Source organism: Cyprinodon tularosa, unplaced genomic scaffold (genome assembly GCF_016077235.1).
Source record: "Cyprinodon tularosa strain WSP-4 unplaced genomic scaffold, ASM1607723v1 ctg651, whole genome shotgun sequence".
Classification (NCBI taxonomy): Eukaryota; Metazoa; Chordata; class Actinopteri; order Cyprinodontiformes; family Cyprinodontidae; genus Cyprinodon; species Cyprinodon tularosa.
The window spans coordinates 54216-71364 of record NW_024039398.1 but is presented as its reverse complement, the minus strand read 5'-3'; the positions used below and the strand labels follow the sequence as shown (position 1 = coordinate 71364).

The 17149-nt window shown below is 35.9% G+C and overlaps 1 protein-coding gene across 1 annotated transcript in view; it reads right to left on the bottom strand.

Annotated features, from left to right (window-relative positions):
• LOC119799168 (adenylate cyclase type 6-like) overlaps positions 1 to 17149 on the bottom strand; it is a 55632-nt gene that overhangs the window by 18587 nt on the left and 19896 nt on the right. The window contains exon 4 of the mRNA XM_038308967.1: positions 1744 to 1893. Within this exon, the coding sequence (XP_038164895.1) occupies positions 1744 to 1893 (150 nt within the window). The remainder of the gene's footprint in view (positions 1 to 1743; positions 1894 to 17149) is intronic.

The following is a 17149-nucleotide window of genomic DNA, read 5'->3' as shown; positions in this document are numbered from 1 at the left end:
CGCTTCTGAGTGTTTTCATGGGTCCCCATGTTAATTTTTCACCACAGCAGAACTCCTTTACTTAAAAGTACTAAAGCAGCTTAATAATTCAGTTTGTTCAAATTTGGTGTTATCTTCAACCCCGTATTACATGATTTATTTTTCTCTACATAAACAAATTAAGTTGAGAAAAATAAATCATGTAATACGGGGTTGAAGATAACACCAAATTTGAACAAACTGAATTATTAAGCTGCTTTACCATCAAAGTGGAATTGAAAAAGTAAAACATAATTTTAAGGTTTAACGGGAGAAAAAATTCAACAAAATATTAATATTAAAAAAAAATTTGTTGATCAATTCTACTGTACTTTTTGACAAACAAAAACAGTGAAAAACTTTGCTAATTTCATAGCATGTCTACCATTTCCACCAGTAATAGCGGATAACAGATTTTTAACAAGATCTAGTCTAAAAAGTCCAAAAAAATTAAAACAAATTAAACACCTAAATGTTTTAATGTCATTAAAAGAAAACATATGTACTGTGGCTTAACCAATTTCTAAAGCTGAACTTTATGTACGTAAATACTCAATACTTCATGTCACATTTCATGTAAGTATTTTCCAATATTTGCATTTTTTAAGTCTCCTCTAAGGATGCCTGTTGTTCATATTTCTGTTTAAGTGTTTTAATCTAGGTGTTTTAATCCTAGTCCTAAATATGCAGAAAAAATGTGATTATGCTGAAATAATGACAATAGCACAGTGGCCCAGGGGTGCATACGCCATGCAAATAATTTGAGGGTAACTTCAAAAAGTCCTGCACAAGTGAAAATGTTTCTTGTAAACCAAAAAAATAAATAAAACCCACAAGGCAAAGGCAAAGAAAAATGCCTCAAGGAAAAAAATCTGCATTTAAAGAAAATCGAGAGCAGCAAAGTGGACACATATCGGAAACACAAAACTAGCTGCAACAAACACACTAAAACATACTAAGGGAAATACAGCAAGTACAGAAAAAAAACTGATAGTTTAGAAAACTGCTAGAGCCATATAGTGAAAGTGCCCCAGATCGATAGAGGGAAACAATCATCCACTCATATGGGATTGGAACCTTAGTAATGGAAATAATATGATGCTAGAAAAGATTACTCAATTCACAAGAACACGAGTACAGACTTGTGTCCTCGCCAAGTATGTTCTTGAGAAGAACACAGGAAAGTGTAGACTTCGGGAGAATGGGAGCACGAAGCATAAATATGGGTCAAACCCGCACAGACCTTTTTGCCACGGATCTATGTTCTTAGACATTATTTACCTACAAGGTCTATGATCTGTTCCCATATGAGGTAATAATGTCTCCCCCTAGTGGTCTGGAGTAGTTTAATTATATGGAACTATTTTGCAGCTTCTCTTAACTTAAGAAAGTGTTTCAGAACTCTTTCTTCCCCTGAAAAAAAACCCTTAAAAAATCGAGTTCACTTGTATTGCAAGGTTGAAATAACAAATTGAACAGTTGCGCATTTTTGTGTTTGCAGGACATTTTAAATTTGTTGTGAGATGTACATAACATTTACACCCCCTCATTGATTTAACAGTATCTTAATGACAATGGGTTGTTCTGAATGGAAGCAATAAAAACAAGGAGTTTGCTAATAATCGGTACTGCAACATTAACTGGATTTATGTGTTTTGGTCACAAACAGATGATGCATCTAAAAATATATGATATTAGAACAGAAGGTGCCTCTATAAAGTTTACCTGCTGTTGGTTTTCCCTCTGTAGGTGAAGCCTGGCCTGGATGTACCCTCTGGTCTCCTGAAAGGCTTGTCTCTGGGAAACCTCTGCCGGGTAGTGGGTGCAGATACCAATGATGTTGGTGCACAGGAAGATGAGGACGTTAGCACTCACCTGGAGAGAGCAGAGGAGGGTCATCTACATGTAATGGTTTGACATTTTATTAGGTTTTTCCAATTATGCATATTTTTAATAATATGGACTGTTACCTCTGAAACAAGCTTAATTTTGTAAGTATCATCTCATATTAGAAAATCATAAAGTTACAGCACTATGTTATTAAAATATAAAAATATGTTATTCATAAGCATACAACTTAAAAAACTTCTGGTATTATTTCCAAATGTTTCTCAAAAAGAAGTTTTAAATTATTGGCATTGGCAGAACCAAAGAGAGATGGTTTAAAGGTGTCTTTACTCTGCAAAGGAAGTCAGCAGTCCCACTCTTTAAGATCTGATTATGATTTGATCAAATGTAATCAGACAGATCTGTCAGCCTGTGTAGCCTGCAATAACTGTTAAAATAGGTTAACTAATTATGCTGCCCTTTACTTTTTCTGGTCATGGTATTTATCCTTCTCAATAACTAAATACACACTAGAAAAAGTATCTAAGATTCTACGTTTGCTGTGGTTGTTAAACATTAAGTTACATTAAAGTTAATTGCAGTTTAAAACTAAAGTAACAAAATATATAAAATTTACAACAATGAAGATGATGGGCGGTGTAGTAAACTAAAATAATTACGAGATATATCAAATATGTTTTTCTTTACTGCCAATTGCCAAATACAGTCATAAGTGCCAGTTCTCACCCTCCTCGTATCAACTTGAAAGCTCACACTTCTACGAAGCCAAGAACAATATTTGAGCTCTGAAAGGAGTTTCCTTTTTTTATATTGTAAGCTATGCACACTAACAGCAGACTGTTCAGAACATACTGTAGGCCTTGGGGTTTTCTTTTCTCCAAATTTTAAAATAAATTGCTAAATAAAAAGTTTCTTCTGTTTCAACATCATTTTCATCTAACCTTTTATTTAACCAGCAAGGTCTCATTTTAAAATACAATGTCTATATTTCTGCATGGAGTTTGAGTTTCTCAGAATTTCTGAGCAGACATGCAAATGAATGCAGAAGAATACAACAGTATAAAAAAACTATCTACATTCAACGTTTGCTTTGAACGTCCTTTATTTGCTTTACCCTACTCTAAACCAGAGAACCTAGAATAATTATCTGTGCTGTTCACTTACCGTAATAGACATTCATGGTATAGATCAGAACCTTGCAAACATATTCCAAACAACCAAACTTTTTAATAATTGTCAATTTGACTAAAACATCATTGTAATATTTATGTGATGACTGGAATCTTTATTGGGGGATGCTAAGTCGATCTGTGTCACTCTAACACATAAACATATGCTTTACTTTAAACCAGGGGTGTCCAAATTCAGTCCTTATAAGGACTGGTCTGCACAGCTTTTAAAAGTTTCCCTACTTTAAAATACCTGATTCAGATGATTGAAATTCAGCAAAAAGCTAATAATTTAGTAGCAAGGGAAATCAGGGTATCTTAATCAGAGAAGAATCCAAAGCATCCAGGACAACAGCACTTTAGAACTGAAACAGCTGGAATCTTCCATTTCACTGATTTATAAAGGCAAAGATTTAAACTACTGCTATCAGAATTTTTTAGGCTTTTATTTATGGATTCTGCTATTTTTTGTCATCTATTGGTAAATTACACTAAATCCCAAGAAAGTAAATTCATTATCATTGTATTGTGTAAGAAAGTAATAGAAGTTTATGACATATGAACACTTTTGCAAGACATAATATATTGCATAGGATTAAATTAGTATGAGAGGCAGCAACATTTTTTGCATGTAAAATATTTGTGTCTACATTAAATCCTTTTATCCTTTTATGTCATGTGTCTATGGTTCAGACACAATTCTTTCACTAGAAGCAGAGCCTGTCTGTGGGATCTGGTCCACCACTTACATATGTATTTCTATAAGATCTGTTCTGAAATGTCTGAGGGTTATTTTACATATTTATTTATTCTGTGTTAACATGGTGGGCTAACCTCCAGTGTACAATAAAAACTTTCAGTTTTCACCGTGGGAATAGCTAATGACCCCATGCAGAACTACTTCCTTTAAAAGATGAGCTCTTTTTTTCCATGTTGTACGTGACGCTCCTCACTGCAGAGGCCACATGCGAGAGGCAGAGATGCAGTGGAGGGTGAACAGCCTGAAACTATAAGAGAGTGTCAGGTGCTCAGTTGTTTCACCCTAAAGTCTTTTCAGATCTGTGCCTTCCCCTTCTTAAAGCTCCTGCAAGCTAAATCTGTCACATTGACATCTACCAGGTGAAAAGGGGAATATACAATTTTAATGCAATTGTACAAACCATGTTAGAGCTCTAAAGGGTAGACAAATCATCCTGAAATACTCTATAATAGGCTGATAAAAGGTCAATTAAATTTTGTATTCATTTTTTTAGCACCAATTCGCAACAAATATCATCTCAAGGTACTTTGACAATTTAGTCAAACTCTTCAGAGAGATTGCTTCCTAATTTCCATTCTACGGAAATCCAAGTGATTGCATCGAGTCCTTGACTTGCAGGATCCTCTCCTCCTAGATTAGCATGTAGTAAAAGCAGACATATGCTTGCATTGTGTCTTTGAAAGAGAAATCAATCGCGGTAATCACACACTGCAACAGTCTCTCACAACAAGCAAGTACAACAACAGTGGAGAGAAAAAACTGTCTTTAAGCAGGAAGAAACCTACAGCAGAAGTTCAATGAGACTCCTCCCCCCTCTTCAATAGTAGTTTATTGTCCCAGTAGTTCAGCTGGTAAAGGCCATCTTTGAAGCTTGTGGCTTTACAGCTTCAAACTTCTAAGCTGACCATCTAAACATGTAAAGTTTAACTCACTTTTTATATTGTTTTATATGATTTGTCACCTGCATAAAAGACGCACACATCTATTTGATGACTTTACAAAAGGCTTCACTGATCAGAAGTGTTTGAACTAGACGTTTTTTTTACATGTTTTAATCATTCAGTGTTGACTCATATTTTTTACTACTTTGGGAAAGGACTCTTTTATCCTTTTACATGTTTTGTAATTATAGGTCCTAAGATTATACATGCTTAAGATGATTGAAAGCACTTTGAAAATACACATTACGTTTGTCCTTCTGCAGTGTGTGAATATTCTGCTCCAATGTGTGTTTTATTCTCTTCCACCAAGTTTTTTTTGTGGGAAAGAACAAAGGTAAACACAAATGATAAAGAGATCAGATGAAATGACCAAGGTCAATATGAGTTTGGGAGTTTGAAAACAGTGGCGTGAATATAGGAATCTGTTGGCCCCAAGAAACTTATGAGAACAGAAACAAAAATAGAAATGGATGGGTCATGCAGAAAATAGTTTGCAAAGTAAACAAAAAAGGGTTCATAAAAAGCTACTGCAGCGTGATGGACGAGGCAGATAAACTGAGGAACGACAGCTGTCGAGGCTAGAGAGGAAACAAGTGGTACGAACAGAGGCTAGACGAGGAAGGGAAAACACAATGTAAGGATGACAAGAGTAGGAAGAGTGTGAGTGAGAGGGGGTGGGGGTTTGGGTTGGAGGCAGGGCAGATATGGGCCACAGTGACATTAGGCAGATGGCTCAGAGAGCTCAGCACTGTTTACTTTACTCTTACTGTTCAAGCAAAAACAACCATGACACAAAAGTGGAACCTGCAGCAGCACCACCGCTGCCCCCATATAGATATGTGAGTGTGGATAGCTGAGCAGAGACTTTGGTGTGCAGAAAAGGTTTTCTATTATTTCCATATGCAAAACTCGGCAGCGGCGGGAAGCATAGATCAGCATAGATTCACACGACATTGGGTGTCACAGCCTGTGTGCAATTCTCACAGCCTCAAAGTAATTGCTTGCTTTTCTTAAGAGGGCATGGATGAGTGGGTTTACAGAGCACACAGTCATGTCCTGTGTTTATGCAGCAGCACTCCACCTGCTCAGGAGCTCTGCTTGACAGCGTTTACCTTCTACCTGCACAAACCTGGCCAGCACACCTGCTCACTTCCTCTGTGCTCAACAACATACTCATTAATCTTGACTCCTGTCCTCTTTTCCTTTGCACCATTAAAATCTCTCCTCTGTCCAGCATGCTATCAACACCAAGTGTGTGAGCACTTTATGAGCATGAGTACAATCCATGCATCATTTTTTTTCTGCAATAAAAGTAGTTGTCATTTCAGCCAGAGGTGACGCGGGTGGAAGTGGCCAACAGGGTGGTCTGTGGAGAGGCCCTAATCCCTGGATATCAAAATGGTCTTATGTAAGAGCAGCTCTGAAGTCCACAGGATAGGAGTAGCAGCAGTATTACTGGCTATTCTGCAGCAGAGATTAAAGTGCATTTTATCACAAAAAGCCACTAGCCGCTTAGAGAGGATATGCTGGTTTAATCAATATATGATCTACATGGCTGTATTGATGCATAGCAGAATCAATAACAAACTATTTTCATAACGGGTGATGTAAAGCTATGGTATGCACAAACAAACATAGAAACATTTGTTCTTATTCTACAATTCTGTCAGGATAATTTTTTTTATTCATTTATTTATCCTTAGCATTTTATGTTTAATTTCACCAAAAATGTTCTCAATACATTTATTACTATCTCTTTTTTTGGTTTCTTGTTCTTCTATTGTTTATGCATTGCATTTCAAACTACCATAGTTTAATATCAAACATAGATAACTGTTTTAAAATGACGGGGAACGAATACTTTAATTATTAGCAGAAGTTAATTTATCTGGATTTTCAAATAAAGACCAATATCCATTGATAAAATGTGGGAAGTCCAGAGCATCACAATATACAACCGCCACATTTGATTTGGAATATAATTGTATAATATATCTGCTGTTAAATGCTGAATGCATTTAACAGCAGATATAATTATGAAAAAAGTTTTTAAAACATACTTTCGTCTGGTCAATCCACTGAATATTTTATCAATAAAAGTAAATAAGTGCACAGAACTCCAAAAAGGGAGGAGGCAGGGGCAAGGTTCATGGGTAATACCAAATTAATCTGAATGACCTGCACTCTAAGGTTCTTTATAACCGGCATTCATTTATTGAGGGCAATAAATGAATAAATCTAAATGAATTATTAACGCTCAATAATGCATGAAGAACGTAGGAGCGCTGGTTGTCTCTAATATGTTGTCATTTCATAGTTTAGAAGTGTGAGATAAGTCGTTCTATTTCTTTTCAAAATGCTAAACAATAATATGATAGATGAATATTCAGATTAAAGAGATAATATTTAAAGAAATACATACAGTTTGCATATTTCATTGGACTAGTTTGAAATTTGCAATAAAATCCTAAAATAATTTAAAGAAGCTTTTGGTAGACTAACTAAAGTCTGCCTTTGAGTTAGTCATTAGCAGTTTTAATTTCACTCATCAATTTTTACAGCAGAAGAAATTAACATGAAATCAGTGAGAGCATTTTGCCTTCAGACACAATTACTAGCACATTTTGATGCAATCTTTTTTACTATGAAATTAGAGAAAAGATAAAAACAAATGTGTATTAAAAGAACACTTCTATCTATCTATCTATCTATCTATCTATCTATCTATCTATCTATCTATCTATCTATCTATCTATATCTTTGCCGTAGTGAAAGCATAAAAGTCTCAATCAGCATTCAGCCCCTGTGCAGGTAAACCAAATCTTTATCATTCATAGGCTGCAAAAAACCCTACATTAACTAAACGTGCTGTAGATTTAGTTTGAGGTCGTTTTTTTAGTGATTTGGATAAGTCACTTATGCTATTTTGGAATCATTGGATAGACTGATAAATTGTTCTAAAAATGTATACTGTGTTTCACACTTTCATCGACTGTGTATAATAAATAAGTCGGTAGGGATAGCTTTCTAAAATGATCTTTTGAAACCTTTTTTTGTCTTCACTAAATCAGTCACTAAGAATATATTTAATCTGAAAACAAATACATGTGAAAAAAGATCTGTGAGTTAATATTTTGACAACACTGTAAATATATAAAAATATATCAATTAAATGCCCCTTATGAGTTTAAATTATAGCCTCTACTTGCAGAGTCCTTAATATCCCCATCCTCCACTACTTCCCCCATGTCAGGACTGCTACTCTATGCACTATTTGCACCATTCACACTACTGTTTACATATTTAATATTTTAATATTTATTTTATATCTTAGGTTTTTATTTTTGTGCTATGGTTCATTTTATATATATATATATATATATATATATATATATATATATATATATATATATATATATATATATATATATATATATATATATATATATATATATATATATATATATATATATATATATATATATATATATATTTTTTTTTTTTTTTTTTATTATGCACCGTGGGGTTGAGGGGATGGAAATTTCATCTGTGTTGTATGTTTACATGTAGCACATTTGACAATAAAGTTGAGTTGAGTACATTCTGCATGGTGAAGAAAAATACAACTTTGGATTTGGAAAATAATCACCTTCATGTTTGTCTTGATTTTTTTAAAGCTTTATTTTATTGTTATTTTCATGCCCCTAACGCTCTAATTACCTTTTACACATAAAACTGTCCTCATGAAGCAAAAATATCAGCAAAATATATCTAAAACCAGTCAGTTGAGAATAACAATGAGCCGAAGCGATATTCTTTTCACTCTCGTTTGTGATAAACTGAACACAGCTGTCATGTATTTCAGAGGAAAGTCCACCATCCTGACAGTGAGTCTATAAACATGGACTTTTAAGGCTATTGGGCCCCTTTTAATCCGGGGTGAGTGGAAGAGCTGAGACTCATGAAATGTTCAGCTCATTCTGAGGAGATGCAGCTACTATTAATACATTTACATCTAAACTGGGTTACAGTTACAGAGGTGAAAAACCCACCAATGTTCCCAGAACAACTGTGGAATTTCTACCCCAATATTTCTTTCTTTTTTTTTCTTACTTTTTATAAAGCAGTATTTAAAATATTTACACTTGAACAAAAGACAAAGTGAACACTAATAGATGCCTAAATGAGGTATTCAAGGTTAGATATTTGTCCAGTCTGTTGCTGCATGAAAGTCAGTATTGGGGATTTAAATGGAAAATCTACACCTCCCCGAAAGGATATGGGTGATTGTTGATCTTCTTAAAGCAAATAAAGCCTCACTTCTTTGTGTTGGCAGCAGTTGGTCACATGTTGCCTTCTTTCATCTCACCAGCTCTCATTCATATGCAGTTCAACAGGGAAAGAAGAGGTCAAAAAAACCTTGGTTTCCATAGTTCATACAAAGGAACACAGTGCAGGGATGTGCTCAGTTTTACACAGTTTAGTTATAAAGGTTAGTTAAAAGCAATATTCCTTTATTTTAGATAGAAAGAACTAAAAAATAATAATGTAAAAACAAAGAGCTTCTTTTTAGATGAAACATGGTGTGACCTCACACAACAGTTTTTGTTGTTGTTCTCCAGTCTCTTGTTGACATACAAGTCAGTCTGGCCACACATGTACGGTATGTATATCCATGTAAGTAGCCCACTCACGCCTTAGCAACGGCACTGCAAACAAGTGGCAAGCTTCAGAATTTCTTACTTGCATTTATAACACAGTTAAGTTGGGCTTGTTGTTATTCCCTGATCCAACTTTTCAATGTTAAAACTCTGTTAAAGAAGGATTTTAAAAATACTTTCATCTGCCCAAAAGCACTGATTTCTATTTTATCTAGAGAAATGGCTAGAAGAGCATGTAGCTGTCCAATTAGACATTTCTCATTGATCTTTAGCTTTACTTCACCGACCTGGTGCTCCCATAGATTTGCACTGAACATAGATGATAATTTATCCAGTGCAGCCAAAAACATGGGGAATACATGCAAGCTACATTGGACAACAGCAATGAGATTGTTTTGTTTTATGTTTTTTTCCTATAATCCCATGGCTAAAGCCTGTCCAGGGATCATGGAACAACACTATTCTCTAAGATAAAATTTGGCAAAGGAGGCATGCTTTATGATAAACTCAAATAAGAAGCTGGAAGAAATAACTAATGCATCAAAAACTGAACACTCTTTACCCTTAAACTCTTAAAATATATATATATATATATATATATATTGATGTTCTAAGATGGCATTTGGAATCCAGTAGACATTACAGGCATCATTCATTAGCATCATCAAGAGTATTAGCTAAACTGCAAACTACTTACTGAGAAAACGTGAGAAGAGTCGATTGTCTAGAATTTCTTGATTATTTTTGCAAACATCAACTATCCACCTGTATTTTATATTACATTTCAAAGCAGACACTGTATGTAAGTCTCTTTACATTGAGTTTTGGTGGAAGTGATAATTCATTGTAATAAGGAAAAGTTTAAAACAAGTGAAAATGTCACAACAACCATGTTCCCACTTGTTTTTCGTTTACATCATGGTTAATCAGGATGTGAGAGGACAAGCGTAATGAGGATGTATGGCCACTAAAGGCCACTGTTTCAACAATAACACTTAGGGCAGTATTTTGCATATAATCCTAGTTGAAATAGTAAATATACTAAATGTCATCTCAATAACAAAGAAGGGCTAAAGACAGTCAATGTGAGAAAGTTTTATTATCGCTCATGCAGGAAGCCGCCATCAGGAAGTTCGGTAGGCTCATATTGCCCTGACTTTCCAACTCGTAATTCCCACCGTCAGAGCAATCCATTAAAAAACATTTCAATCGGGAGGTCAGAAAATTAGACTTCTGAATACAAAGCACCAGTAGTGCCTTCTCATAACCAGATGATGCATTGGAAGAACTGAAATGTTAGAGTTTGTCAGAGAAAATGTTGGAAAGTGGTTTGCTTACAATGTGCATGGAGCCCAAGGGTTTAGATCATGCAAGCAGCATTACTGACACTGTGGGAGCCTTTAGCATTAAAAATAAATCTGATCAGAGTTATGTGCTTAATTTGCAAGCAAACATTTTTGACTACCGGTACTCCTATCTCTGCTGCTTAACAGAGCTTAAAAAGAGGAATGACAAATTTAGTGAATTTACAAATTCAATTATGAGCAGACACTGGATGTTTAAACTCAAACAGCTGACAGCTCCTTGAACACACCTTTATTGGTTTGTATATATATATTGTGGTAAGCAGATATGATTGGACATTCATGTGATTTGCATGAGACAGCAGGATGCTGCAGATGCATCCATATTTAACAAAACTCCAGAGGAAAATGAATTCACTAAAACAGCACCAACTGATCTTTTAGGGTACAACAATGTTAGATTTTTATATCAGGAGAATGTAGGGTGAAAACTTTATCTGAAAACACACGGTCATTAGAGAATTATTCCGCTGTCAGGTTGTTTTAGGCATACTCTGGTTCAGCCCCTAGAGAGCATACTTTATTTATCATTTAATTTCTTTATTTTTTTTCCTACAAACCAGTACTCACTGTTGCTTTAAGCCTTTCTCACAGAGAATATGTTTGTGTTCAGTGCCAGGCAGTTGCTGGGTTTGTGTCCTCAGACTGAGCGTCATGTCTATACACAGCTTGCACTGCCCTTATCTAAAATGACCAGAACCCCTGCCACAGATAAAGAGTCAAACCCCTCCTTCTGTTCCTGCACCCCTAACACGGTCGATGCTCTATGCGCCTGGAGCTGGGCATCAGCTGACCGCCATGCTGCACAGGCAGGCATTTATGATTCACCATGCATAAAACAACATCCAACAGTAGAATAAAAGAAAAAAAATATTTTGGAGACGAACCACCTGTGGAGCAAATCTGAGATGAACGACAAAGAAAGGTTTCTCAGGAAGCAAGTTTCCAGGATGTTTCCAAGAGACCATAAATCTCAGTGACTGAAACTATTCTTAGTCTGTCTTGTTCTTAGTCTCTGAATTGTGTCAACAAAGTGATGGACATGAAAATGAATCATTTAAACAGAGAAGGAACCCTTCTGGTTTCTCAGTTTATTCATGCTAGTTCTACCTGGCTTTACTTTGTTTTCCTATGACCCATTTTTACTGCAGTCATACTTTGACAGTGCTGGTCCTGCTTTATATTTTTTCCACTAACAACATCATCAACTTTCTCAATGTGAATTCAGGCGTCTGTGTTTCAGTGGACAAGGCAAAAGCTTCAATATTCAGGCCTCAACAGACAGGATGAATGAGAAAGCAAGTCTCTTGTTGGTTAAAAAAAAAGGAGAAATGAGACTCATCTTGGCACTTCAACAACATTTTAAGAAAGGACTGTTTTATATGGCCTTGGTATAATAACGCAACAATATTTCCTTATACAATATGCAATAGTGGTATCCTAATCCGGACCTCAGGAAGCTTTATTCTACAAGCTTTACACATTTTCCTGTGGCAAAACGAATAATGAAACAAATGTCACATTAAAAAAACTTCAGCATATAAAAACAATAAAATGTACAGGAGGAGATTCTACCATTGAAATCAGAAGTGAAGAAAACTTTTATTAGAACTTTGCCTTCCAAAGACAGGAGTCAGAGACATGTCCTGAAGTCAGGTTTCAAAAGTAAAAGTCAAGTCTTATGTTTTTGAGTGACCCTTTATAGTCAAGTCTAAAACCTTTATAGAATAAATAAACAATCCCCACAAATAATAGATAAAACACAGAGTTATTATTGGGGTTAAAACACTTGGCCATTAATCTTCCTTTTCAATCTAACATTTAAGATTTAAATATCATTAGTTGCTTTGAAAACAACTAAACTAAGCATAAGAATGTGCCTTAACTTTAAAAGAAGAGTAAAAACAGATTGAAAGTGTCAAATTTATAAATAAATGAAAGAGGAAGCAGCTTTATTTTAAAAATAAAGGTTTGTGCTGTCACTGACTTAAAAATGAAGGGAACAAGATATTAAAGCTAGGTTACTTAGTTCTAGAATGACCTAAAGTCAATTAAAACACAGTTCAGTTTTAGAGAGTTTATATATATACATATAATATATACCACGATGAACAAATTAACACAGGAGAAAAGGTGCATCTCAAAGAGAAGGGTGGTCTGTACCATAAAGTTATTTAGAGGCTTACAGAAACCTCTTTAAAAAGTACATACAATTTAGAAACATAAGAGAAAACCCACACCTGCCATGCGTATCACTTTTAATAACATTTGTATATTGTATACTGAGTCAGAGAGGACAACATTAATTATTTGTTCAAACAGTCTGCAGCTACTGGCTCCCTTTTACCCTGATCAGATGAGTAAAGGTTTTAGTGGGACCTTAGTTCCTCACTTCCTTCAAGCTTGAATCTAAGTCTAGGTTTTAAGTTTTTCTGGCCTAGAGCGACTCCAGACTACGCACCAGACTTGAGTCCTCATCTCTGAGCTGGAGGCCACCAAATGGCTTCCAAATAAAATTCATGTCTGGTTCTTAATTAGTTTCTTTAAAACACAGATTTAGATTTAGTCTGCAGAAACAGAGCAAGGTCAGCTCCATGTCTTTACATCATTAAAACTTCTCTTCCAGTAAAACCTTGTTCATTCCAGTGTTGTAATTAGATTTTCTGTTGAGGGTCATTGAACAGAATTACAACATCCCACAATTTATCCCTTAATCCCTACATACAGGTATTTTAACATCCCAAAATGAAGTCATTATCTTGCCTCAGACAACAGTCCGTGGTTGTGAATATTCCTGAGTGGTTGTAAACTTAAAGCAGATTTAGTAACCCCACCTGGTAATATTAAGACACTTCATATCCATGAGTTAAAAAATGAATTTCTAAATATTCAAGTGAAAATGATTTTTAGTGAAAGTGCTTTGAAACATTGATCTACATTAAATATAAAATTAGCTAAATTAAACCAAACAGGAACAAGAAAAAAGCGTAATGTTTTATATTTCCACGCTAAATTGACTATTTATTTCAAAGGTTGACACTTTTGTTGAAGTAATACTAAATTATAAAAACCCACAAAAAACATTCAAACATGATTCTCACAATATTTTGTCTGGCTTTTGGTTTAGACTTGGTGCTGATGTAGCATTAGATTTACTCCAGCTGAGTCAAAAACAAACAGCTAATAATAATATAAGGTTTTTAATAAATATATTCACTCAAACTAAAAAGATAATCATGCAAAGAATAATAAAATTACTCTTTGATTTGGTTTTGATTAGGGCTGCAACAACGAATCGATAAAATCGATAAAAATCGACTTTTAAAAGCGTTGGCAACGAATTTCATCATCGTTTAGTTGTGTTTGCGCGATTATTGCGTCATCCGCCGCGCCGTCATCACTGCCTCTTGACTGAAAGAGGAAGAAAAAAAAATATGGCAGAGCGAGTCAGCGCCGCAGGTGCAGTGTTGCCAACTCAGCGACTTTTCAGACCCCTCCAGCGACTATTTTTCAAAAAAGCGACTAGCGACAAATCTGGCGACTTTTTTCGGTGTCACTGGCGGCTTTTGGAGACTCTTACGTGAAAGCATGTATCGTTCCTACTCTGCCGTGGGGCGCCTCCCCCACCCCCAACCGCATTTTCCCGCAGGAGTCCCTCTCAGCGCTGCAGTCAGAGCCTCAGCGTCCAGACTGCAAATGAAGCGCGCATGCACCGGGATTTACGGCGCAAATTGATCACAATAATTAAAATAGCCTGCGCTTTGTAAAGCGAAAAAAGTGATAACATTTAACTTTTTTCAAAAGAAATTAACATGGCACGGAACCACCATGTTTGTTTGGTTTTAAAGTGGGGAAACGTTACGTTAGTTTCTCAGGTAGCTCATCTGATGCTTTCCTTACCGTGTTAGTAGGTTACAGACAGTGATAAGGTTGGCTACTTATTTTACTTTTAATTTCATTTGAATTAGCTTAAGCAGCATTTACATTTACTTTATAAATAAATTAACTTGCAAATTATGAGGGCAAGACTTTTACAGTTTAAATCTTCTGGCGAAGATAAAGTAAAGAAGATCCTTCAATTTACGGAAGTGAAGCAGAATAAAATCCAGTAAGATCAGTAATATGTCAATTAATTATATCCCACATTCCCATGTAAATATCTGTCTTTGGAGGATGTGTTTTTTAACACCCCTAGTTCTCTCATTTTTATTCCAAATACAATTTATAATTTCAATCACAGGGCTATTTTTATCTCTATGGTTCAGTATTTTCTCAAGTTGCAACTTTAACTGTTATACTTTCCTGTCTTAAAAGGCAGAACTCTTCTAGTCTAAAAAAACTCATTTGTTGAAATGGGGGGGCCTATTGTTTGAACCCCTTAGGGGCTTTTAAAAACAAAAATGTCTTTTTTTGCGCTTTATGAAACAAAGTAGCCTATATTTTGTGGATGTACAGCTACATTTCTCATGTAAGTTTGCGTAGTTTTAACACAAACATTTATTTTTCATATTGCACCAGTACAGTTAATGAGCAACCTGTACTTGTGTGCTTGTTTGTTCTGTCTAAAATGTTTATTTTGGAATAAAGAGGTTAATATAAAAAAATTTTTTTGTCCGATTCATCGATTAATCGAAAAAATAATCGTCCGATTCATCGATTTTTAAAATAATCGTTAGTTGCAGCCCTAGTTTTGATGGACTTTACCAGAACACACATTATTACATTATTACTATTTGAATCAGAAATAAACAAATATCAGCAAGTTTGCTGTAGCAGAAAAGTAATTACATGGAACTAATTTCCTGTAACGTCGAGAAACCTCACGTTATTGGTCATATGCACTAAAGGTTTATTTCAACCCATAAACTGCTTAAATATAAACAAGCCAAACTATTGATACATTTTATAATGTTCATTAGCAATTAAACAAATTCAACTTTGCCCTGGTGTATTTTTGTATTAGAATATTTCAAATGTCAGTATTTGACTAAGAGAAAAACTGAAATGGTCTTTTGTATCTTAGAAAAAGATACAACTCCATCTGTTCTGGCAAAGCATAACAAAATATTGTCATTAATTTAATTTAGTTTACTCTGGATTCCATTAGTGACTGATGTAATGGATTTTATATTGTGATTATTTTATGTGCACAAATAAGAACGGCAAGTTTACAAAAATGACAGGGGGTGATCTTCAAAGAATTTTAAAAAAGACCTTCTAAATTAGGTATGTTTTATTTGTTCCTGCTACTATTTTTTTATAAACCTTTTTAAGAAAACATGTTAGAATGAAAAGATATGCTTAATAAATGATCTTAGAGGAGTGAAAACTCTTGTAAATGAACTTTGAAAACAGGTTTATCTTCTTACGTCTTATTCGCGTTTTTTGTAGATTTCCTGCTATTTGATGGGTTGTCTGTTTCTGACGGTAATGAAAAATTTTATTTTAATATTAGTATTTTTTTTTCAGCTTTTTATTGTCAATATACTATCACAAGTACAGAGCAATAAAATTCTCTCTCTGCATTTAACCCATCCCTTGGGAAGCAGTGGGCTGCCATTGTGCAGCGTCCAGGGAGCAGAGTGGGGTTAAGGCTCTTGCTCAAGGACCCAGAGTGTCAGTCCGTGGGAGTGGGGCTTCAACTCAGAACCTCTGGATTCCAAGCATAATGCCCTAACCAATAGGTCGCCTAATGCAACCGCTTTTGGCATTTACTTAATCATATTTTGTTACCAGCACCAACACTGTTTATAGTGGGGATGGTGTGCTGCTGACCTCGACTCGGGACGTTGTGGGTCGGTGGGCGGAATACTTCGAAGACCTCCTCAATCCCACCAACATGTCTTCCATTGAGGAAGCTGGGCCTGGGGACTCTGGACTGGGCTCTCCAATCTCTGTGGTTAAAAAGCTCCTCGGTGGCAGGGCCCCGGGGGTGGATGAGATCCGCCCGGAGTTCCTCAAGGTCCTGGATGTTGTAGGGTTGTGTTGGCTGACGCGACTCTTCAACATTGCATGGACATCGGGGGCAGTCCCCCTCGATTGGCAGACTGGGGTGGTGGTCCCCCTATTCAAAAAGGGGGACCGGAGGGTGTGCTCCAATTACAGGGGAGTCACACTCTTAAGCTTCCCCGGCAAGGTCTATTCGGGGGTGCTGGAGAGTAGGGTCCGTCGGATAGTCGAACCTCGGATTCAGGAAGAGCAGTGTGGTTTCCGTCCTGGTCGTGGAACGCTGGACCAGCTCTATACCCTCAGCAGGGTCCTGGAGGGTGCATGGGAATTCGCCCAACCAGTCTACATATGCTTTGTGGACTTGGAGAAGGCGTTCGACTGTGTCCCTTGGGGGGGCCCTGTGGGGGGTTCTCCGGGAGTACGAGGTGCCGGGCCCTTT